The sequence below is a fragment of the Paramormyrops kingsleyae genome, chromosome 22, assembly GCF_048594095.1.
Source record: "Paramormyrops kingsleyae isolate MSU_618 chromosome 22, PKINGS_0.4, whole genome shotgun sequence".
NCBI classification, from domain to species: domain Eukaryota; kingdom Metazoa; phylum Chordata; class Actinopteri; order Osteoglossiformes; family Mormyridae; genus Paramormyrops; species Paramormyrops kingsleyae.
Window position 1 is genome coordinate 21765311 of NC_132818.1, and position 25277 is coordinate 21790587.

At 44.6% G+C, this 25277-nt stretch overlaps 3 protein-coding genes across 9 annotated transcripts; 1 reads left to right on the plus strand and 2 right to left on the minus strand.

The window, feature by feature from the left end:
- Positions 1–1154: 1154 nt before the first annotated feature.
- mmd (monocyte to macrophage differentiation-associated) lies at positions 1155–12651 on the minus strand. 3 transcript variants are annotated; one of them, XM_072704726.1, is made up of 7 exons: positions 12518–12649; positions 6700–6781; positions 6111–6271; positions 5210–5284; positions 5010–5111; positions 4010–4079; positions 1155–2995 (listed from the first exon to the last, which is right to left on the minus strand). In XM_072704726.1, the coding sequence occupies exons 1-7, from the start codon at positions 12553–12555 to the stop codon at positions 2792–2794; spliced, it is 732 nt and encodes a 243-aa protein (XP_072560827.1). In that variant the 5' UTR covers positions 12556–12649; the 3' UTR covers positions 1155–2791. The 3 variants fall into 3 exon arrangements, with proteins under 3 accessions (XP_072560827.1, XP_072560828.1, XP_072560829.1); XM_072704727.1 differs by lacking the exon at positions 12518–12649 and adding an exon at positions 8281–8704; XM_072704728.1 differs by lacking the exon at positions 5010–5111 and having other exon boundaries at positions 12518–12651.
- Positions 12652–12657: 6 nt separating this feature from the next.
- On the minus strand, positions 12658–21204 carry smim36 (small integral membrane protein 36). Of its 5 annotated transcripts, none has more exons than XM_072704733.1 (4): positions 21060–21204; positions 17821–17933; positions 16721–16858; positions 12658–13009 (listed from the first exon to the last, which is right to left on the minus strand). In XM_072704733.1, exon 4 carries the CDS (start codon positions 12940–12942, stop codon positions 12658–12660), a length of 285 nt encoding a protein of 94 aa, XP_072560834.1. In that variant the 5' UTR covers positions 12943–13009; positions 16721–16858; positions 17821–17933; positions 21060–21204. The 5 variants fall into 5 exon arrangements, with proteins under 5 accessions (XP_072560834.1, XP_072560830.1, XP_072560833.1 ...); XM_072704729.1 differs by having other exon boundaries at positions 16662–16858; XM_072704732.1 differs by having other exon boundaries at positions 16651–16858.
- Positions 18542–23952, plus strand: pctp (phosphatidylcholine transfer protein). Its single transcript, XM_023835666.2, has 7 exons — positions 18542–18627; positions 19087–19396; positions 19831–19948; positions 21773–21852; positions 22276–22450; positions 22995–23062; positions 23159–23952. The coding sequence occupies exons 2-7, from the start codon at positions 19268–19270 to the stop codon at positions 23237–23239; spliced, it is 651 nt and encodes a 216-aa protein (XP_023691434.2). The 5' UTR covers positions 18542–18627; positions 19087–19267; the 3' UTR covers positions 23240–23952.
- The last annotated feature ends 1325 nt before the right edge of the window (positions 23953–25277 follow it).

Below are 25277 nucleotides of genomic sequence, written 5' to 3' on the forward strand. Positions count from 1 at the left end.
TTCCTTCCTCAAGATCCCTTTCACCCTGTACAAATCTCCCATTTTACATCACCAAAGCAGCCCCAGAGCATCACATTGCCCCCACCATGCTTGAGAGATGTCAAGCACTCCTCCAGCGTCTTTTCGTTTGTCTCACAAACGCTGTTCTTTGAGGTGTTTGGATCACAAACTTATATTCGTCTATCCATGGCACTTAATTCCCAGTCTTCCTCTGTCCAGTGTCTGTGTTAATTTGCCCATCTAGAGTCGTTTTACTGGCCATTCTGAGGCGGCTTTTCCTTTGCAGTTCTGCCTAGAAGGCCAGCATCCCAGAGCTGCCTCTTCACTGGCGATGTTGAGGCTGGTCTTTTGAGGTACTATTTAATGAAGCTGCCAGTTGAGGCCTGTTTCTCAAACTACACACTCTAATATATGTATCCTCCCCCTCCTCTGCTCTGTGAAGGGGGTAGTACTAGTAGTAGTTGTCTAATGATCGATTAACCTTTTAAAATGATAAACTTGTATTAGCAAACACAACATTCCACTGGAACACAGGACTAATTATTGCTCATAATGGGCCTCTGTACACCTATGTAGATATTCCATTAAAACAGCCATTTCCAGCTACAAAGGTTATTTGTAACATGAACAGTGTCTGCACAGTATTTCAGATTAATCTGATGTAATTTTAATAGACAAAAAAACGTTTTATTCAAAAGCAAGGAAATTTCTAAGTGACCCCAAACTCCTGAATGGTAGTGTATGCATCCTTAGAAGAGTCTTGTATAAAGAACAAAGCAAAAAGTGTAACAGTAATGACTACCAGTCAGGAATGCAGTCGCTGACTGTGCAGGGACCTCATGCCCATGTAAACGGTTCCTTACAAGATTACCTAGTTAGTCACTAGACTAGCCATCTGTAACAGGACTTGTGCCAAGAAGTTATGTTCAGATCTAGTTCACTAAAAGAGAACATGGAGCACATTATTTTTGGGCCACTCAGCATCACGGGGGTGGCCTGAACTTGCCCGGCTGCTTCAGGGACAGGGAATCTGACAGAACCGTTTCTTGAATTTGACAAATTCCCAGAAATGACCTGGAGTGACTGTGCCAAATCACATTGTCCCACGATGATTTTTTTCCCTTTTCCCCACAAGCTGACAGACACAAGGAGGGAATAGTCATTCACATCATTTTATGAATCTTTAGTACAAGACAAGGTTTTTTTTTTTTTAAAAAAACTTCAGAACATGGGAAAAAATGGAAATGTTTCATGGGAGCACTTATACCTCCGATTTAGACAAAAGTCAAAGGCGTTATTTTTATACATTAGAAATCTGAAGAAAAATAGTTATGTACAGCACCAATACACACTAATATTGAAAAGTAAAATTCCAAAAAGCCCAGCACTTTGGGGCCGACACAGGTGCCGTTTTTGAATAAACAAATATTCAAAGAAAAACACAGAATTACACTCAAGGGATCAATCATGGAGAAGTTAATCCTCAGTATTACAAAGACTAAGGAGAATTCATACAAAAATCCACAATACAATGAGGAAAACAATACAGATGAAGATTCTTCACTTTTCTGTGTCTGGTCCTTTGTGACAGTTTGTCCACCTGCCACGGTAAATTACTTAGTAACATTAATACATTATCCATAGGCTCATCAAAATTAACACTGAACATACCACACTGTTGTCTGATTTTGAAAGAATTCTGAAAATCTGTATTTTTTTTTTAAGCTATGATCTGAAGGTGTGCTTTTTAAAGCCTAACCCTCAGAGCTGGATCCGGGACTGAATTCATAACACTTATATCGAGACATAATCCTCTTACAACACCAGCAACGCGATAATCCTCCTCCCCCCAAAGAAATTCATTTCCAGTCATCGGCCATGTCCTTGAACATACCTTTCTCCCATAAAGAGGATTTAATTAATATAAGCTACTGCTCAGTGTCGGAATGGACCACCCTGGCCCCAGATCACGACCTTTGGGAGCTGTGACATCTGACATCGTACAGTACGGGGTAAGACAGTAAGACAGATGCAGTCCCTCTCCTGCAGTGGGTCATGATCCGTGTTGTGCAAAACTGTAAAAGTGCATCCAAAGTCACATCTAATACTCACCTCCAAGAAAAACAATATCACTGAATCAGAATGAATTTCGTGTGTGTGTGTGTGTGGGGGGGGTGATCTAGGCAAAAAAAATAAAAAATTCAATGGTCTGTGAGTGAAACTCCCCACAGTGTTTCTTTGGATGCAGTCGTTGCGGTTTTGGTTTGTCGCCACAAAACTGGTTTGCCCACTAATGCCGTCGTCACACCCCTCCGGACTACTGGAACACCTCCGATAACCGCGCGTGTGAAGTATCCGTGTGCGAGATACAAAACGCAAGTTGTATAGAACTACAAAACGTTGACATTCTGGATATCAAAGACACGACTCGTTGAGTTAGAAAAGGAGAAACGTTCCTTATCTGACCTCAGCAAGCAACAGGGTTAGATAAACCTATGCCGTGCCTGAGGTACAGGAACTACAAAGTGTGGACCCTGGATTCAGGACCCGTATGGAAGGAGGTCTCTGTCGCTTTAAAATCCCTTAAATATCACGGGCAGCTAGCAAAACCAGTGGTAGAAACGTGCGGAATGTGAACGCCCAGCTTTTTCCGGTACAAAGAGTTAAAACACTTATCAAAAGTTATGGTGGTTTAGGACATATTCTATACAGAGATAGTGGGCTGGGAGACTCGAGAGTGCCCCCATCTGGTTAGAAAAACACTGCGGCATGTAAACACGAGGCTGCTGGCTCAGAGCTCCCTGCTGACGTCGGGGGCGGGGCTCCGGTACAGGTACTTCCAGATGGCGTAGTAGTGCACTGCCGCGGCGAGCGCCACAAATATGTGCCAGATGGCATGGGCGAAGGGGATGACTCCGTCACTCTTGAAGAACACCACCCCCAGGCAGTAGATGAAGCCCCCCCAGGCCAGCTCCTGAAGCCCGTCCGTGTTATTCTACAGAGAGGGAGCAGCAAAGGGAGAATGCTCAGTGCCTGCCGGCAACTATACACCCTGTGCTCGTTACTGCCCCCTGGTGGCACATGTAAACAAGTTGCTGGAGATGCAGTGAGGATGCAGCCCAGAGTTCATGCACACTGGACCCCCCCCACCCCACCCCACCCCACCCCCACAATAAAGTCACAAGACACCCTATACCACCAGAAGAAATTAAAGCTTTACAGGAGGTCTGAGATGATCAAGATGAGCAATCAAGCATACACCGGGTCATGCAGCAAGGAAGTCGGAGGCGATCTAAGGGTACTTTGCATTATCGTCCTTCAACGGTAGACGGGGACAAACGTTGGTCAGCATGGGAGAGCGGCATGAGTGAGTGGAGCATGGGCACAGTTACCAGGACTACAGTTCATCAACAGATGGTCAAGATCGAATGGACATGGCCCTCAGTTCCCTAAGCCGAGCCACAGTTTTAACACTGACGTGTCCTGCCGCCTCACTGGCCATCTGCAGACCTGGGACCCATCGGGGACTAAATCCCAGAGAAGAATTTCTGCTTAACCTCTGCATATTGCCCATGTACCATATAAAAGTTTAGACTTTGGATAATTCAAGGGACTTGATGTCAAAATGTGACCCAGTCAAAGCAGGACAGTGATGCAGAAAGAAGGTCGAATAACTGGGACAGTATGGATCTTAAGAACCAGAAGAGCTGGAGTGTTTGGGATTGTGAGTGAGCCGCAGCTCGGCGAGGGGGACGGGACACTGCGCTAAGGGCACGATGGCTCCAGTCCAGGAAGTCAGCTGGACTTCCATATACCCTCAGCTGCTCGGCTGAAGAGCCGTTTTGGATGACAGGTTGCCAGGCAACTCAGACTCACAAACACAACAGTTGGGGACTAGAGTCCCCTATGCCCCCCACCCTCCCCCTGAGATCAATGAGGGGCGGGGATGGGGGTCGGTAATCTATGGGGAGGGGGAAAAAAAAATATATAATAAAAATGCATACAGTACCATTGACGTCACAACCAATGCAGGGGAAAAACCCATTGTTAGATAGAAGGCCAGCTCAACAACTTTATACCTACAAAGAACAACACACTTTCAATACTCATTCTCAAATTCTCAAAAACACAACAGTGATACAAATAATTCCAGAGTGTGTACATGCATAGCAAACAGTCGTGACAGTCCAATCCTAGCTACAGGAAACGCACATAGGTCACTTCCTACACATAAGGGGCTCATTCTATATAATCCCTGGGGTACCGGAGGCATTGTGTGTCTGTTGCGTAAAAATACTGTTAGTACTTAGTCCTAATACGACCACTATAAAACACGCCGAAACCAGATCCGGTTTGGGGTTTGTGTAAACACGCCGAAACCAGATCCGGTTTGGGGTTTGTGTAAACACGCCAAAACCAGATCCGGTTTGGGGTTTCTTACTGGTTGCAGAATGCTCCTCACTCACGTTCCAGAGGAAACCAGAGCGTTATGTCAGGCAGAAGACAGACAGATTTGCTCCTCGCGCCTCAAACCAAATGGGCGCCCCGGGATGCATCTCCGAATTGGGGGACACACATCTTCAATCTCGCACTGCGTCTACGCACGTGCCAGTTTTCATGTGTGCCGGGACACGCCCCTGGCACAGCGCCGGATGGAAAATACTCAATGACTTGCGCTCCGGTCATAACTGACAGACCCTTTAAAGGATCAGGTCGATATTCGTCAATTGCGTGGGACTACAGCGTCAGAGGGTTTGTACAGTATCAGCGTCGAGCTCGACAATCTGTTCATGTCGACGTCTCCTGTTAAAACCCAAAGTTTACAGAGCTGCTGTGGTATCTATTCTGGAGCTATAAATGAACTGTTTGGTTGATTTGTGATATGGAGTGGAAGTGATAAATTTATCGTTAGTGATGCCTGCAGTCATGCAGTAATGCCTCCCTGTTTGTCTTCCTGTAAGTCGTGGCACTGACATGGGAAAAAAAATGGAAGCATTTTGCATACTTACTTCTCGTGGTAGTTGAACACATAGACAGTTCCTCCCACTGCCATGAGCCACACAAACCAGCGCATGTGAGAGGCCAAAGGGCCCAGCTCTCTGAGGTTCAGCCTGGCCACACACACACACACACACACACACACGTAAAAATGTGTCAGGTGTTCTACAGGTGCCTGTCAGGTCTGTATTCGATGAACGACGTGACTTACCATGGCGTGTAGGAGGCAGCGATGAAGAAGTAGATGACCACCCTGTCACAGATATGAAAACAGTGCTCCATCGACCTGCAAGAGCAGCACAGCATGTTCTGGGCTCGCGGCTGGAAGAGGGTGGCTTACAAAAGGCGGATCTGAAGAAGCACAACGCGCTAACGAACTGCCCTGGAGTCAGGAATAAATTACACGCAGGTTACCGCAGGGAGTGTACTCGGGAGTAAGGTCTACTGGAGTGTGCATCAGGGTTATTGTCGTTAGCTAAACGAAAAACGTGTTCGTAAGCAAAATAAGATCTGAAAACAACACTACAACTAAACAAAAACTATTAACCTCAGAAACAAATATAAACAAAACGCAGAATACTTTCAGTTTCCGTTTTTAATACTATTTAGGTAGTTTAAAAAAAAAAAAAAAAAAAAAAAAAAAACTGGTCTCTTACAATGTTACTCATAAACCATTAACAATACCCATTTTCCCCATTTTAAGGACATCAGTACATAATATACACTGCGTATATAGGATTCTCACATACATAAAATAGCTCTACATTGTCTGTCCCTAGAAATGAAAAGGACTAAAACCTAAAATGAAACTCAATTATATTAATTTCAAATGAAAATTGAAGGAAAAAAAACCAAAACTAACAGACATGTTTTTACATTTATTTAATAAGCACTAAGTTTTTGTCTAAAGGAAAGTTTTGGGGTCCGATTATAGGGTCAGCTGCAGTAGCTGTGGTTAAGGGCACAGCAGCGATATAATCACCAGCTGACCCACACGGCCTTATTGCCAACGGGCATCAGAAAATGCGTGAAAAGCATCGCAGGACCAGCCGTAGGTCCAGCGGCAGCAGAGGTCCCGCGGAAACCCAGAGCAGGAGCAGCTGTACCCTCACCTCATGTGGCTCTTCTTCCAGGAGACTATGTGGAAGACGGTAGAGACCAGGAAGAGAGCACACAGACCCATCCCATAAACCCAAGCCGTCATCCTCTCCCAGCGGTCGTCGGACAGCCGGTGCAGCAGTGCCAAGCCCACGAAGGCCGGCACGATGAGCAGCTGTGGTAGAGAGCAACAGGAGACGGCCTTGGTTAGTAACTGCAGGTCATTTATGACCATGGTTCCGCTTTCTCTAAACAAGCCTTTCAGTGACTGAAGGCTGATCAGCTGAATAATTTTAAGAAACAATGTTATAGAGCAGGGGTGGGGAAGCTGATCCATGGAGGGCCGGTGTGGGTGCGGGTTTTTGGGATGGCCTCTCCGTCATTTATCAATAATAAAACAGTGGTTCTCAAAGCCAAACCTGGAGACCCACTGTCATTGGCTGATTGAGAGGTCATCCTAAAAACCCGCACCAGCCCTCCAAGGATCAGGTTCCCCGCCCCTGTTATAGAGATAAGCACAGAGACACCTAGGTGGCGCCAGCGAGACGAATCGTTTAATAATTTGTGGGCTTTTGAGCATGAGGAGGCCGCCAGCCAACTCACCGCGTGAGTGTAGCAGTTGGCCGCATGCTCATAGCAAGTGGGCTGGTAGCGGCAGTTGGCCGCGGCCCGGCCGTTCATGAACCTGAAACACAAGCGGATCGGAACAAGGGTCAGGGAGGGTCAAATGGGTCAGCACCCATCACCAAGAGGCCCACAGGAGCCCCCCATTCCCCACACACACACGCCGTTAGCCATCATAAACATGTGACAGACCTAACTGAAGTCTGGGATGTGCAGGAATCAAACTTACTACTGGGGTGGATGGTTAAGATACTGGATTTGTGATCAGAAACCTACAGATTCAGGATTGAAACCGCTGTTGGACCAGTGGTTAATGTGCAGGGATTGTGTCATCCAGGTGTAATGGAACATAAAGCTTCGCTCTAAAGATCCCATCCTTTTATTGCACTACAGACAATGAGCAAAGGGCAGTATTCAAGAGGACTGTTAAATTACCAGTAAATACTGTAGTTATACAATTTACACCCACACAGCATAGTACACCATAACCAGCCTTTTGCTTAGGCTCACAGCTTTATTCAATCCAGCTGTCTTAACTTTAAATAACGTATCGCATTAAGATGTTATTTTACATGGGCGACTTTTTAAAAATTAAAGTAGCCACCTTATTTTACAATAGCGACACTGATCCGGTCCCCTAAGTGACTTTCTGTGATAGGAGACAGTAACATGATCTTCTCACTTGATCTGCATATTTGAACCTGGTTCAGTGTATAATATCGTGATATGTTTCTACGCAACTGTTTAAATCTGATCAAAGCAAAATTTAAAGAGTGAATAAAATATTGATGGCACATAAATTAGGCCAGCTGAGAAATAGCTGGACGCACCAGCCAGAGGTTTATAAATTTCAACCAGGAAACCAAACCAACTTTGCCCACACAAGGCCGTTTGCGCATTAGGACGCTGGATGCGGGTCCAATCCAGTTTAACCACTTTTTGAGCCAGTTTATACACGACGATTTAGTTTTAGACGAAATTAAACTGGATTGGCGTCGTGTGGTAGGTTTGTAAATGGAAGACAAAACGATCGTGTCAGAAGTATGAAATACATTTAGTGTTGGGAAATTCAATACCGCCACTTGGCAGTGGCACAGGAATACAGTAAAGTGATCGCACGACTTATCTTAGATTACAGAAGGGTGCTTTGCAACAGTTATTCAAACATTTAGACACGGTTGTTTATACAACCTGTAATCTCGCCACTCATAATGGCATAAGATCAAGAAACAAGCAAATTAAAAATCTTAATATTCTCGGTCATACTGACAATATGGGTTCCACGACAGTGAAATAAAATAACTAAAGGTGCTAAATAAAATGATTGATTTGGCCAACACCGAATCAGTATCAGAAAACAACTTAAAACGCTAAATGGAGCGATAACAAGGCTAATTTATAAAATCGAAAGTACACGTGGCCTGGTGCCAATTGCATTTAATAATCGTGAAGACGGTATATAAACGGACATATAAACGGATTTGCATTAATAGACACAAAAACGGCGGACAAACTTCAAAGCTTTCCCATAATAATAATGCTTTGAATAGTCTAACTTACCTCTGGAAACTGTTTACTCGCTTCATGTTGGCAGAATGGTTGCAAATTTGAAAGGTAGGTTTCGTATTCAAAATGGTAAGAAAATGAAGTAACACTTTACAAATAAGGCCTATCGCAACCAGCAGCCAATCCTCGGCTTAAAACCTTCTTTCATTCCGCTTCCAATTAAATTAACTAGCTAAAGTTCATTTTTCAGTCTTGTTCGTAAAACCATTCTGTCTCGAATGGTAGAGGCAGATCAGACGGCCGTCCTGACGAGGCAGAGGTGTGTAAGGAAACCCGACCCAAGCCCCGCTTCCATACCCGCTCAGTTCCCACTTCGCTATAGCCGCATTTTTTTCACGCATTGTGGCCAGTTTTTTTGAAAGACGAAGACGTCAGCCAATAGCAGAGCGTGGAATGCCGTACGTCACGGCAAAAAGCCAATAATAGCCGGCGAGTATCTGACTCATCGTACTCAGAAATGCCGATGTGACGTCAGGCGCCCGGGCCGGACTTCTGCATGCCGTGTTGATTACGTGCCAAATTGGACTGTTAATTTTGCTAGGTTCCAATGAAAGGTTTGCTAGGTTTCGTAAAGGCGACCGACCAACAAAGCGGGTGGAGGGATTTGATCAGGCATGCATGTGTGATTTGCTGGAAGGCACCTGCAGCATCAATGAGACCATTTTTTTATTAAAAGCTGGATTATAATTATTTACAGTAAGATAGTGACCCTGCAAGTTGGATGAATTGACCACTGACTTTGTGAAACTGGCTATGTTATGTATTGCATACAATCTGTTTGCATGACTTTCCGTATTGTAAAGGACAGGCAGAACAATAAAAACAAAAGAATTAGCAGAAAAGTTCAAAAGCCCTATTTTACAGCTCAAATACCAGAAGGTTCTGTCCACAGCTATGCTTTGCTAGGTTTTCTGAAGACCAGCACATGTTCCCCAATAAACCACATGACCATTTATTAGTAAGATTAAGAAACTCTTGAGCTTCCCCCTGTCATTGTTTCCTGGTTCTTTCTGTGGGACTTTTCTCAGAAGGTCTTTCCCCTTTTCGTCATACGTTGACACTTGAGCAGCTTCCTCCTGAAGGCTTCATCGCTTTCTCTGCACACTTTCCTCATTCCCGCTAGCAACTGATACTGTGCATTTGTTGCTATGGCTCAGCACCCATCTACACCCATACTGTTTGCTCTGGACAGATTCCCACCATTCCTGCCCTGCAAACGCTTCCCGGTTCCCGAATTTAAAAGCTTCAGGCTGTTGCAAAGAATGTGGAGTCTGCTATCCAGCTATTGACAACTGATGCCTGTCAGTCCTGCTTCTCTTCCCTGCTACCAGTCACCTAATCTTGGTCCAAAGTCCTGTCTGCCTGCAGCATTCTCCTCGCATCCTCCTGCATGACAAGCTAAGGTGGGTCTTCCTATCGAAGTCTCCAAGGGGCCAGAGCTGTAACCGCTCTGCTGTTTGCATGTGTGAGAAACAAACTCCCAGCCCAGTCCAGCCTCTCAAGTTCTGTTTTTGCTCAGCTGTGTGTCAGGGTGGAACCCTCTAGCCTCTTATCAAGGCCGCCCCAGAACACCTTCGCTTCCGCTTGTATGCATCCTGAACCATCTGTCCTTATGTACAAGGTCATACCGCAGCTATGTGATAAAATCCAGGCTGATGTGCCCAAACAATCAGAATGTAGGAAGGAGCTGTCCAATCAGAATATACGTTTTACGTAATGCCATTGTCAGTATCTGCTCAGTTGTCGGTGCTGTGACTAAAATAAACATGCAGCTGTTGGTGCAGGGATGAGGTATTAGACTGAAGGGGAGCCTGGGATGAGGACCTCAGCAACCCCAACCCTCTATGCCAGATAAATGGCTGGGAGGTAAATGGATAGGGGGCCGTCTTGGCTCAATGTCTGAGAGCGGCTTCTTTTTCTCACATCAAAATGCTTTTGAAATTCCTGCAGCTTCTGTCAAGCACAACTCTCGCTGCGTGATCATGATCAAGGCATCTTGCACCACTTGCACTTTCCCCAGTTATACAGCCGGATATTTTCGGAAGAAACAATCCAGGACGTGAACCTAAAGAGGGGCAGAGGCAGGTTCTGTCCTAGAAGTTGATGCAAAACTGGTTAAATATAAGCTACAATGCCCTCTGCTGGACTGAGTCAGGGCACAGGCTGAGGTGGTTGGTTAGAGAGCGTACAGCAACGTGTCGGGGGGGGGGGCAGATGGGATAAAGCAGATGTATGGGGACTAATCGCGTCACAGGGACGGCGTGACGCTGGTCACGGCCTGCTGCATGGCAGGGCAACAGTGACACGAAGTCTGACCGGTAACTGCACATGCTTGCATGCATAGGACTGAAGGACAAAGCTAGAGTGGGTTATGAGTAAAAATAAAAAAAAATGCAAGATTATCCACCTAAAAAAAATGCCTGGGCAGAATTGCTGATTAGCTCTGTGAACTTGGTCACCGTATGCTGGGGGGCGATTTACACGGAGCACTGGGCAAACCTTTGTCCTTCTAACAGAGGCATCATGCTGCTGTAACGCAGTGAAGCAGCACTTCATCACTACAGATTCTTACAGATTTGCAGTATTAGTGTGAGGCAATTAGTTCTGCGAAAATCACGGTTCTTCCTTGTGTGGTAGCTAATGCTGTGTCGAATGCTCTTTAGTAGGCCCTCAGCCTGAATACGAGAGCCATGCTTCACTAGTAAAGCAGAAGGGGCTCAGGCAGCCATGTTTATGAGATTTCAGACTAAACGCTGCCTGCTGTCTCTATAGGTATGGAGGGAATTAGTACTTGCTCTTGTGGGAATGGCGTCATTTACTGGAAGTGGCACTACAACATTCCTAGCCTGAAATCAACAGATATTCCCCAGGATGAACCAGTATATTGATGCACTATTCTGTGTGAAGTACGGATTATATGTGTGGAAATAAGATGTGAGCTGCCATGTTTTTTTATGTTGGCTTGAGGCTGATTTTAATTCTAAATTATCTCTTGTATTTCTGTATGTCTCTATATTTGTTTTTTTGCTGTAAGTAATAATCAGGGCTCATTAATTTTACATATTTCTTGTTATCGATCAGTTAGACTTAAGCGATTGAACTGAATAAATCATTAAATATATTTGTTGATCAAACAAAGTGAATGTATTTTCTTGACACAAATGTGTGCGACAGGTTTTTCAGAAATTTTATAGTGATTCTTTGAATGACACATTGTGTTGTGATTCGACTCAAGTGGCTCAAGCTCTAAATACCTCAGTAAAATGAGATCTAAGGTTTCGTCGGAATCAAAAACCAACAAACGCAGGGATGCCTTTGCGTGCAGCTTAACATTGTGCTCATTGAGATGCCGATGACAGATGCGGCTGAATCATGTGGCAGGTATTTATTCTGAGCATCAAATGCTCTGCTGTTTGACCTTAATTTACTGGCTTCCTACGGGAATCAGGTTGCATTGCTTTCAGCTCACTAGTTTACTCAACGTTCTTTTCCCTATTAATGACGGGTCAAATTTCATCATCTGGCCAAAGTTCAGCTATATTTGCCACGTAACGTCTGATGCGCTCCCGGCTTGTGTTTTGACATCTGTTGTCATGCCTGATGCTTGGGAGACTCTCTGTTCTCTGTCTCTCCTGCTGGGCTGAAAAATCAGGGTCAATCCCTCTATGGTACATCCATCAAATTGGGTCAGAATGTATACAAGGGGCCCCACAAGCCAGATCCATGCAAATTAGTCTGCTAAATTTTTTAAAGGTAATTTCCTTGCTGTGAGGTAATTCCAGGAACGTGTTTCCTGCTGTTTGTTATGACATTAAGTCAGTGTCAGGCGGATTTTTGATTTCAAGTGGCGCCACAAACAAAGCCCCTGTTTATAGCATACAGTTATGTAAAGGAAGCTTAATTTCTCACTAATGGACGACATGGAAAATCGCATCGCTCATTCAACAAACGAGTACTGATACAACAAAATAACAGCACGTGCAGTTCATCCCAAGTTGACTCAACAAATAAACAACATAGCTAAGGCGACCGAAACATTAGAGCAGCTGAGCGGAATATATGATAATTAATCATTTCTTGCTTGGCTTTAATTTACAGAGGGAGGCAGAATATTTGGATTTTTTCTGCTGTGATTGGATAAAATTTCTGGCTTCCCCTGAAACTACCAGCAGGAAAACAAATCTGACCTACGGGAAATTTTCCACGCACACGTGGGCCGTCAGTGACTTACTTTCCCAGCCTGGTCTTCCGCAGGTCCGTCGGGAACATCGTGAGAGCGCCAGGCGATACTCGCCCAGCAGCCAACAGAGAAGTAAATGATTTTATGAAAAACTGCAGGGTCAAAGTTCAAGCCGGCTGTGGGAGGGTCGCTCAGACCAGCGTGCTCCTCTTCTCCTGTAGGCCGGCGGCGGCCGTGGGGGTGAGGGTCGAGTGAGCGGAGGCTGGGGATCCCTGCGTGACCACCAGAGGGAGGGGTGACTGCGGGGCGGAGGCCGCCGGCTCGGGGGCGTATTCCTTGGTGGGGTCCTTGCCGCGGCAGTCGTACAGAATGCAGGAGATGAGGAAGACTACCAGCAGGATGACGTAGCTGGCGATGAGGATGATGAGGTTCAGCGTTACCGGGTCGATCTCCAGGTAGAACTCCGTTATACCCATGGTTGTCCCGCCCTCATGTGCCACACCCGACCCCGGGTGCCTCGCATGGGGTACAGACTGCAGCCCTCTGCAACAGATCAGACGGACGACTGGCTTTGGGGCTGAAATACTTTAATCCATGGCACTCCTCCTGCTCCCCCCCCCCCCCCCCTACCAGCAGCCAATGGTCTGAGGCCCATGTTAATAACTTAAGCCACTGTTTTAATTTTGCAAACAGCTGGGGGGGGCATTTGCTGCGCAGCCTGATTCAACATCTCACACGTTTTCACCCAATGATCTATATCTCTTGATCAGGATTTTTGGAACGTCTATGAGCACAGTTCCACAGCACATATTCAACATTTTATACCAGGGGTGACCAATCTTATCCGGAAAGGGCTGTTGGATATGCAGGTTTTCACTGCAACTCCCTAATTAGAGGACTGATAGGCTGAAGAGTCCTCACACCTGGGTTTGAGCAGCTGATCTACTGGTTATCCGGAAAACCCGCATACACACCGGCCCTGTGCAGATAAGATTGGCCACCCCTGCTTTATACTGGTAACAGTGCTTTGCAGGCCCATCTTTGATACTGTAAGAGGCTGGGACTGTCATTACGGTATCAGCGAGTGAGGAACGTCCACCTTCACAAAATTATGCTGCTCAGTTCTTATCCAAGTATCTGTGTCTGCAATTCTAAAATTAGGACTCGCTTGGCATAAAACCAGCCAAGAAATTACTCAGTAAGAAAAATGACGATTGTATAATGATGGCAGTGCCCTGAATAATAAATTGCATTTTTGAGCATGTATCCCGACTGCAGCCGCAGGCGGCCTGCACCGGGCGGCGTGGATGCTGACGGTTTGTCCGTTTCCTTTCTTCATGAGCTCGGGTGTCCGTCCGCTGCACCAAACACGGCATGTCTCCTGCTCGCGAGTCGGTGCCAACTGGTCCCCTAATCTTTGTCGTCAGTACGGAATGCGAGGGAAAGACTCGCCGTACATCTGCGTGGCCAAATGTTGAGATGAGCCAACCGTTTGTATAAAGCCAAGTTTGGGATGTGGCTGCCCTCAGTACCGTGGGGGGGCGGGGGGAGCGTCAACCAAGGTTTTTCACTAACTGTTGGGTGGGCACGCGATCTGTAATCATAGGGGACAGGGTAATAGGCTAATCTTTTTTAGCATCTTGTGATAATTATTTTTGGGGCACACAGAATGAAATGGGCGCACTGAGGAAATCAGGACTCCGTGTCTCTAAGGTCTGAGGTCCTCTCACGGACCAGCACAGCAAGCCTTAGGACTCTGACCGAGGCCACGACCAACGAGAACAAGAGAACAACAAACCCCTGTTTGTAAGCTGAACACACCTCTAAGGCGCCTCTAAAGCTGTTAGTCGATGCTGTTGCCAATTTGTATGGTAAATAAGATACAGAATGCAACAGGTTGCTTAGTTATCCCGTTTCTCTTATGCTCTTCCAGACTCTTGGTCTAGAAGATTGTGGTTGATTAATTAGTCAAACATTTGTAATCAAAACTGTTTAAGTGTAATTGTTAAACCACTGTTAAAATAGTAGGGTGGGAAATACCATTTAGAAATCGTCAAAAACGGGTTGTTTAACGAAATACAAGCTACGCGACCTGTGTGTGGTGGGTTAGCACTGCCACCTGCTGGAAAGATTTTGAAAGTACCATTTATTTGTCAGTGTTACTGGCAGAACATAACTGGGATTAGTGGTAACGGGATGGATAGGTCTAGGTAGCTTTAAGATTAAAAAGAAAAATGTTGTAGAAACATATAATACATCTGAGAAAAAGGCCTTCTGCATTTAAAAAATTACTTTATTTGCAGTTTGTTAAAATACTAAGCGTGGCGTGCAGTAACAGCTACGGCCATGACTTAAGTTGGCGTAGGATAATGGGAGGGGCCACATTCCATGATGTTATCCCCAACAGCCATGGCGTCACCTGAGAGGACAGGTAAAATCGTAAATAGCCACCGTGATGGTATCAGCCACAGCTGTCATTGTTAATTCACAGATCGGACACTTATCTGGGGCGCTGGGATAAGTTGGGCAGAAAGTGGCACAAGCTTGGCATGACCTCTGATCGCAGTCCTAAAGACACATTGTCCAAAGACGCTGCCTCTCTGAAGCCAGGCTTGACTCCTGGCTGTAGGGTTGCGTTACCCTTTGGTTATGACGTCAGTCATGTACACACAAAAGGTGCATTGTGTTTCCAGTAGTGGTTTCACTTCATGCGGACAGCGATGAGAGCTGCAGGCAGCACGCAGACATAGGTGATTTTACACGGGGATGCAGGGGGTTGCACCCCCTATTGGTCAGATGAAAAAAGACAGCTTGAACATATTTTTAAAAATTATTTAGTAAATTATATTGTAGAGGTTATATTTAAAAATGTGGCTTGTGCTTGTCCTATCAATGTGTACTGAGCTGTGGAGAACAAGATTGGGCGGGCGAAGAGAAGCATTCCAATGAACCTGTACTTGTGCAAATGGCAAATAAAGCATGTTTGGTTTTGTTTTGTTTATTGTCAATGAATTTACTATTTCTTTGATCAAATTAATGACTGGTTGAGTTCTCTCACCTTGCACTCCCTGGAAGAATAGCTTAGAGTCTCTTTTGCACACAGGGATCCAATGATCTCTCACACTTACAGGAGCTGCTTTTCGACATGCATAACTTAAGCATCAGTCTATTAACAAGTCTGTATATGTGTTTTTCCCACCCATACAAATAGACCAAATTAATCAAACTAAAATGCTCATCATCGATTTAGATATAAAATGTAACTTTTGCTTTAAGTGGATAATACAGTGTAACACATCATATTCTTCTGACATCTTACAGTCGCTACATGGCTTTGTTAACAGTTTCAAATGCCTTGTTTCTAAAAGCTACAGGAGGTGAGTTTTCAACTTTAGACTTGGCCAGCGGAGACCCACTGAAAAGAAAGTTTATCACCTCTCTTTCAGCTATTCTTTTATGTTAAACTATTAGTGGAATAAAACATTTTATTAATTAATAGACAGCACCCTGGCATTTGGAGGGTTTAGTGTTCAGTGATCTAAACATTTGGGGAAATGCAAGTGATTTAACATTAGGCAGTTAAAAAAATCTGGAATCAGTCTGGAGTTACAAGTGTAATGTAATGACATAATAGCTGGAAATCAGTACAAAGTCCTGTACGAATTTGTTTATCTCCTATATTAATTCCCCAGAAGTTTATTAGTTCAATGTCCTCATATCAGACGGCACCTCAAACTGCACCTAAGGGTGGTTATATCTTCTGCTAGCTTGGCCATCTTTGTACCATAACCAAGCACCCTAACCCTAACCCTAACCCTAACCTAACCCTAACCCTCACCTGCCCGCACGAGACACTGCAGCATAGTGGGTCGGGCCACTCAGAAGTGCAGTGGGCGCCCCACACTGGCTAGAGCAGAAACTTTTTTTTCCCCAATGGATTTTACACTGAGTTAGAATTCGGTGATCTGTGCACAACAACGAAATGCATCCTCTGCATTTAACCCATATCTGTCATAACACAGGGCAGCTAATTAAGCACCCGGGGAGCAGAGCTTGGGGGCGGTACCTTGCTCAGGGTACTTCAGTGGTGCCTTGCTGGTCAGTGATTCAATCCAGCAATCTTTCAATCACAAGTGCGCTTCCCTAACCATTAAGCCACCGCTGCCCACTGAATTAGGCCATACCTTGCACATACTGATAAAGAGTGCATGAGACCAACTGGAACTTGGTCATCAAAGCGCCGGCCCCTGGTACCTCAGGAACCCCTGGGATATCCATGATGCCTCTGGGCTGTGGCATCAGCAGGAAGGTGTTGCTTGACCTTCTGGCAGTTGACGTTCTGGGTGAGCGCGAGCTAATGGCCGGCTGCCAGTTTCGTCAGTGCGACTGAATCTGCAAAGACACCATATTTCTACTTTACATAAGAAAACCTGTTTTATCAATACAGGGTTGATATATAAATTAAACTAAAGATATAAGATAGCCTAAGCGATTATAAAAGATTATGATGGATGGATGGTCTCTGAAAGGTTTGTGCATTGTCTTAATTGACCGATCATCATCCCCGGGATGTCCTGTATCGCATGTATAAGCGCAACATTATTTTTGTTTTGTAGTATTTATTTAAAGAGCAAATTAAAACGCTTTATGGTGACGTAATTCCAATAGCACAAACGCTACTTCTTTATGTTGGACATACAGCAGAGACGGCGGTCGCACTAATAACTAGAAGAAACGCTGCTGCAGACGCAACCATGTCCAAAATGAGTTACTCTATGTGCCAATACGTGGAAACTCATTAAGGCGATACATTACCTCAGCAACAGGTGACGTGTCTACTCGCGGATAAAAACCCGTTACAACATCCCAGATAGTACAAAAGACCAGTGTACCCAGCTCAGGAGACTATCCATTTATACTCGGAAAATGACCTCTGCTTTGCTGAGACATTTGCAGTTAAATGCGATCAAATTTCATTGAAGGAAACTCTGTTAATAACGTATAGTTTTATTTATATGAGCGTGTAATGATGCATTGTTTTAGGCATACATTACTTTGTTTTATTTGTTTATAGGCTAGTTAACGATTGCGATGAGAACAAGAAAACGTATACTCCAAAGACTTTTGTTTTATATTCAGCGATTCAATATTTTATGACAGTCTGGGGTCAGCTATTTTAACGCAAGTCCAATGAAGATAGACAGGACATGTGATCCTGCAAATACCGCATTAATATTAACGCGGATACAGGTTCATTATAATAACAAAATGTTTGTTGCCCGGCGTGAAGTGTCATTTCAACAGGCAAACAGACACTTAAACGCACTGGAATTTTGATGCAAGAAGTAACTTACTTGAGGGCACGTTGCTTGTCTCCGCGCCAGTTATTTGCGTTCAAAGATGTTTCTGTGTGAAATCAGGAGTCCTTCGGTCTTGTTTCTGCATGCCAGCGCACCGTTCCTCTTCGCTGAATTTCAATTCCCCGTAACAGACGACAAAAAGCTATTAGGCCTATCTAAAATTAGACAATTAGACTAATGTGCTGAAGATAAACACGTCATCCGGTCTGCGCTATACAGCTGTGTTTGTTTGCCGAGCGCCTTGTGGACGGTCTCTCATCTTTATAGGGACCTATAGGTGAATGTGCTTCCTCAGCTGGACCGTTCGCGTCGTGGGCAGCGATCGTATGTTTAATTAATGCAGTTCAACAATCCCACGAAAGAATGTTGCTATTTTTAAACCATTTATGCCCTAACACTGCGCAGGTCGTTGCTGTCGTCCTATAATAATAATAATAATAATAATAATAATAATATATTTGAAATTCACGTTACATCTTAGAATTCCCTTTGCCTGCTATAGGGGCTGTTAGGTATGTTTTCCACCGATATCGCCTCAGGATGCATTTAAAAATCATACTTTATTATTAATAATGTGAAATATAGAGAGATTATTTACAATTATTATTCTATCAGTACTATCACTTTTCCCTAATATTGACGCTCTAGAGCACTTGACAACAACAATACAGGTAGATTGTAAGCAATTCGAACAGAAACATAATCCAAATATATACTTTTTGTGGATTCTCAAATCTAAACAACTGGATACACAATCAACAAACCGAAAGTCTTACACCAGGATTATTTTATCGTTATTATGTAAGTTTGGATATATTGCATATTTATTGTAAGATATTGTCTTCTTATCCGCTCTTATCGAGATTTGTCAGTTAATCATCATTAACAACAATCAACCAAATAAGTAAAAAATAATAATACTCATCACTACACTTAATGATAAATCTACGAATTTATTGTCGATTTTTTTCTAAAGTTACTCCTAAGTTTCATGCCTTAAAGAAGCAATGCGCCTGAAAGTAATCATGACACTTTTGGGTATTTTAAAAAATCGCTTTCTTGTAAATTTTCCCATAATTTTTCAAGAAACTGTGTGCCCTATGCTACACATGTGATGATAGGCTTCATACTGGAAAAGTTTGTTTTGTTGGATGAATGGATGGATGGATGGATGGATGAATGGAAAATATACAGCCCACGAAGTTGTGTCCTTATAAAAGCTCCACGTAACGCCCAGTCGATTGCTTGGATTTTTTTCAGGTGTGTGTCAGTATATGAAATGGACTGCGTTTTACAATCCAGCTGAGGGGAAATAAAATATTTAAACGGGGCTGCGGAATTTAAATAACTAGCCGTACTCGCTCCGCCGTGAAACATTGCGCAGCATGACAGTCACCGACGCCACCAGCAGGCAGTTTCATTCACGGAAGGAGTAAGAATCATGTCGCTGCAGTTTAGTGAGGAGCAGTTTCAGGAGGCTTGGAGGGAACTGGACGACCCTCAGCTGAACAGGGGATGGGAGCTTTTCACCGAGACCATGGGTATCAAAGTGTACCGGCTGTCCGACGAGGTATGAAACCTTTACTGTTTACCGTGGAGTTGTCAGGCACTGATTTCCCATTCTCAGATTTGGGGGACTGCCCAGCTGCGGGCTACTGCGGTAACACATATATATTTCACAACAGTTATTTAAAAAATGGTCGAAATGATATGTTTATTTGTCCAGTGGATAGGAATCTTTGAATGATAATATCTGCATCCTGATATGAAATGTGGCTAGATGTCTCGTTCGTTTGCCGGTTTGGTCCCAAGCGAAGGGTGGAAATACCGCTTATTCAATTCCTTACTATAAATACTACATTTAGACTATGTTTGAAGTATCTATGAATTAAATGCAGAACGCCCTGTTTTAATGTACATGTGATGTAACTTGTTAGCCGGCCGATCCAGTGTCACCGGTTCGGCACCGGTGGTCCTGTGCTTTTACTCCGTTTTATGTTTTAGGACACCGGCCTTTACAAGTACAAAGTCTTCGGTGTGCTTAATGGGTGTCCGCCACAGCTGTGCGCTGATGTCTACATGGATTTAGAGTACAGGAAGAAATGGGATAGTTATGTCAAAGGTGAGCACGACTTACATAGCGTGGACTAACTATCGTTAACTATTTTGAAACACTCCTTCCATAGATGGAATATTTCATAAGCATACATCCTGAATATTTATATTATACAAATAACACAACACGATTCATTTTAAATAGAAATAAGCCTACTTACTAAACTGCTTAATTGTTGCATATTATATAATCATCTACGTTGTTGCTATTTATTATTACGTTTAGGAAACTGGATTGTTTGTTATTCAGCTTAATCAGTTTCGAAAGAGTTCGTGTTTGTGAACAATGCGGTCGTTGGTATTCGTGCAGTGTGTTTTTTTCCTGCTACACAAATAGCACGGCGATGGTTTCCATCGACTTGGGCGCCTTCATATGGCTGTGCAACTGAAGTGCGCGTGATTTAACTTGACTTCAACGTGTGAGAAACGTTCACTTTAGAATCGGAATCTACAGGCACGACCAGTCTATTAGCACAACGACTTGCCTATTGTGCGGTACTAACTGGTTTTTCTTCATTTCATCATTATCAACAGACCACCTGTTTCTTTTAATAAACCAGGTAACCGCTGCCAGCCACAGGCGGGTATTTCACGAGCAGGATTTCTTGCTTAGCCGAATAACTTGTCAGATTTATGGTCTGATCTACAGTTAAGTGGCCGCAGATTTATCTCAGACTACCTGAAATCCAACAAGTTATCCGGCTAAGCAAGAAATCCTACTTTGTGAAATACCCCCAGGTCATGTTTGTGTTTGTTAGTGATAGTATATACGGTTGGTATAACTGCTCTTCTGTAACAGTGCTGTAGTGCAAGGGCGTAGATTTGTTCTGGACATTGGTGGTGACCTAGGACTCCGCCCCCCGCCCCCCATCCCCTGCCCCACCCACCAACCCCGCCACCCCAACTCCGTCCACGGAATGCATGTTTTTTTAATATGCTGCAAAATGCAAAATCACTTTACATTAATACTAGCAATGCTTCGATTGATATTAATCCACTCGAAATGCAATTCATTAAGTTAAATTAAGGAATAATGTAATGTCAAAACCCCACTAGCATTAACGTTCGTTATTTTGATGGACTTTGATGGATTCACTAGCGAACTTGAAGTGACTTACACTTTTCTTTGAAAAAAAGCTCCTTATGTCCAGCTTCTTTTTTTTTGCTGCCGCCATCCTCACATGTGTCACCCAACACACCTTCTTGCACGGGGAAAAAATCCACTGCATTTGGCGCTGCTTGTATCTGAACGCAGCCACAGCCTCTCACGTGATAGCAGGGAAATGCACAGCCAATCAAAATGTTTTGGGGGCGGGAGGACTCAAGGAGAGAACGTGATTTATCCCTTTCTGCGTGTCTAGGTTAATGTTGACAGCACGATTGTTTTTTTGTTTTTTTTTTAAGTGGATTAAATTATTGGTGGGGACATTTCAATGGTCGGAGGATATTGGTGGGGACACATCCCCTCCGTCCACCCTAAATCTACGCCCCTGCTGTAGTGTATCTTACACTTTACAAACCTTAGGCTATGTTCACTGCTCACTACCCATGACTGTTTAACCCCTAATGGTTAACATGACTGAAAAGTTAATTAGCTACCTGTCTCTGCTAATGTTCTACTACTTTATGGTGCCTAAAGCTACACAATGTGTTCCTTAACAGTCTGGAGGACTCGGGTGTTCATGGAAACCCAGATCACATGTAGTTTTGAAACTGAAATCTCATTGGTCCCAGAAAAGAACATCAGTGCCCTGTCTGCCTGCAGAATGGGGCTGGGAGAATGAGCAGCAGTTGACTAACAGTGTTCTCTTCATTGTGTCTTTGTTTTCAGAGCTCTACGAGAAAGAATGCAATGGGATAGTTGCCATTTACTGGGAGGTTAAATACCCATTTCCCTTGTCAAACAGGGATGTATCCTTTTCACTCACCACAAGCTCAGAAACGACAGCAGGAACGAGTCAGAAACGACAGCAGGAACGACTCAGAAACGACAGCAGGAACGACTCAGAAACGACAGCAGGAACGACTCAGAAATGACAGCAGGAACGACTCAGAAACGACATCAGGTGCGAGTCAGAAGCGACAGCAGGAACGACTCAGAAGCGACAGCAGGAACGACTCAGAAACGACAGCAGGAACGAGTCAGAAACGACAGCAGGAACGACAGCAGGAACGACTCAGAAACGACAGCAGGAACGACTCAGAAACGACTAGCACTGTGTTAAGTGGGGGACTTGAGTTTGGCTGCCAGGCCGAATGGGTCTGTACGAGTCACACTGCACTCCCCATACCCCCCCACGGAAAGGGTGCCTATGTCCTTGACTGCCCATGCAGTATGTATATGTCCGGGCACGGCGTGACCTGCACATGGGCAGAGGCAGGAGGGTCTGGGTGGTGCTGGCAAAGTCTGTGATGGTTGCACAATACCCCGAGAAAAATGGCGTCCTCAGGGTGAGCGACTACAATCAGAGCATCGCCATGGAGAGTGACGGGGCTGATGGGACACGAGGTACCGCCACCCTCCGCCGCCACACTGACTTACTAGGGAATGCATGTAGCCTGGAGCACTGAACAGGGTTGTTAGCAGGATTTACCTGAAATTCTCAACCGACCTGCCTTGGTTACATTTACATTTCTTAGTCATCAATGATATTAAGGGAAGAGTGACAGATCCCCCAATCAAGCTTCTTGAACCATTTGCTGTATCTTTTGACCCCACTAGATGGTGCTCTTGGATTGCTTTGGGGCATGCTTTGAGCCCTTTTATGAACAGAGAGCACCACCTAGTGGTGTCAGAAAATACAGCAAATGGTTCATGATGCTTCATTTGGTCATCACTACTGGCAGCCTGTCGGTTATAGAGCAATAACCTGTGGGGCCACACGCCACATTGCAGACCCTGTGTCTAGAGCAGGCCCCTCAAAAGACATGAAAAGCTCTTCTGCAAAGGTCTTTAGTGATGAAGAAGGAGGGTGGGGCAACATCCATGGGAATGTCGGCTGGATGGTATAGAGCATCATATGCTGACGCTTCTTGGTCGAATTTGGTTTCAGTCTTCATGACATACTTCGATAATCCTGGCGGCATGATCCCAACCTGGCTTATCAACTGGGCTGCTAAGGTGAGTCCCGACCAAAAAAACACAGTCCAGCCTTAAGGGATTCACTCTGCTGCAGTTCCGTATCCATAATGGACCGTTTTCCCCCGCCTCCCGCAGACTGGCGTTCCTGCCTTCCTGACGGACATGCAGAAGGCCTGCGAGAACTACCCCGAATACTGCAGGAAGAACAGGACATGAGTGCTGGCAGAATCACTGTGGGGGTTGACATTCTTCCACGACCCCATTGATTACATCAGTTCCTCTGGGTTTACTGGTTTGACTGGCATGTGATGAGCAGTTGGGTGACAGTGGTGTCTATGACGAGGCTTCATGTCTGTTGGTGTTTTGTGGACTGTGCAGGGGGAAGGGGGTGCAATCACTGACTCTGTTCTTGTGCAACATTACGAGAGCAAAGGCTGGCCCAACATCACGACAGTTCGGAGCTGCATTCTTACGTTTTCCGTTACATCGAACTCCCTCGGCGCCCAGCCACCACTGCCTCTCTCTGCGTTTATAACCCCTCCCTCCTTCAGGTTTCCGTGCCCTGTGGCTGGTGTTCATCCACGGGGGAAATTCACACCCGACTAAGTTTGGCTGCTAGGAGGCGTCAACAGCACAACCTCTCATTTTACTCGCCCTGTTTACTCTCGTGTCTGTGTGTGTGCCTGGTTGCTTTTTAATTAGTTTATTTACAAGAAAATGGCAGTAGGCGGGTATGTTTTGGGCCATTCTGTCTGTAACTTGTGTATTTCAGGAGATGTACTCACCCTTTTTTGAAATTGGTTGTGGATAAAATCATTAATTAATGTTTTGCACTGAAATAGAACAGAGATATGTATGACTATAAATTATTAAACGTTTACGTTATTTTCTTTTTCCTTTTTATGAAATAAAATATGCTGCTTCCAGAATATGCATTTTTCTTATAAGATCTGAGCTGTAAAATATTCAGGTGTATTGGTGTTGAGTTTCTGAGTTGGGGTTTTGATATGTGGGCTTTATTTAACTTTATGGCGTCTGTGTTTTTTAAGAAGGGTCTGCCTCTGTACCTTCTGAGACCTCGGAGCAGATGTCGCAGCACCTGCTGGAGCTGCAGCGTCTGCAGGATTTTCTTGCGTCCCGGTGCGCAGTTAATTAATAAAAGTCACCGTTGGGGTGGAACATACTGATAAACAGCCAGTCAGCAAGCGACTCGCGCCTAAATAAAACTTCTTGACGTCGTTTCCACCGCTGCCGGTGACTTTAATGCTAGGACAGGACAGAAAGCTGCAGACTCTGCGCGCCTTTTGGGACACAAGGTGGACAACGACACCCTTTTGAGCGGAGCGGCGATCGCCAGGCTGGCTGAATTCAGCTTCGGCGGCCAGTTTGTGATTAAAACCGTCTGTAGCTAACGACTGTCCAGCACTGGCATAGGAAAAGGGCGGCAAGTCATTTCTCAGTGGCATCTCTGTTTGGCCCGCAGGATTAAATTGGCCAGATTCATTAACATCCATACATCTTCCAACCATTTGTCCAGTACAGGGTGGTGGGGGCAGGGGGTGGGGCTGGAGCCCATCCCAGACAACATTGGAGACATTGCTGGGGATACCATATCCAGGAAGCCAGGCGCTTACAGGGCAGACACACCATGGGCAATTCTGAGACACCAGTTCACCTAACGGCATGATTTTGGACAGTGTGTAGAGACTGAAGTATCCAGAACTCACACTACATACACAGGACAGGTTTGGGAATCGAACCCAAGGTGTATAATAATATAACTCCCTTGCATCTATCCTAAACATGCTTTCAGTCCAGTTACTAGTATAATTGATTAACTTATGTTTAATTAATTTAGCGTTAATTAACTCCAGCAGTACATATGTGAGGATCAGAGATTTCTAGTATTTTAAGGCTTTATAAAGTTCAGCAAATAAGAATGCGCTGGATCCCAGCTTTTAAACTCCGCTTTGCATACCAACAGTCATGTGACTCCAGATTAATTCACTTCTGTGGTCCTAAAGTAACATTCCAAAGTCCCAAAACTGCACTGATGGTTTTACAAATATGTACTTTCTCTGTTAAATGAACGGTTTTCTTGTCACTGTTTTCGAATACCAGTGGAAGGGTCTACTATAAAGGCTTTCAAAAACAAATTCTCGCATTTCTGTGGTTGTTCTGCGATTTGGTGCCCAATGTGGTATGGCCATTCTATGCCCAGTAGAGGGAGCTGCAGCACAATTTCTGTGTTTTA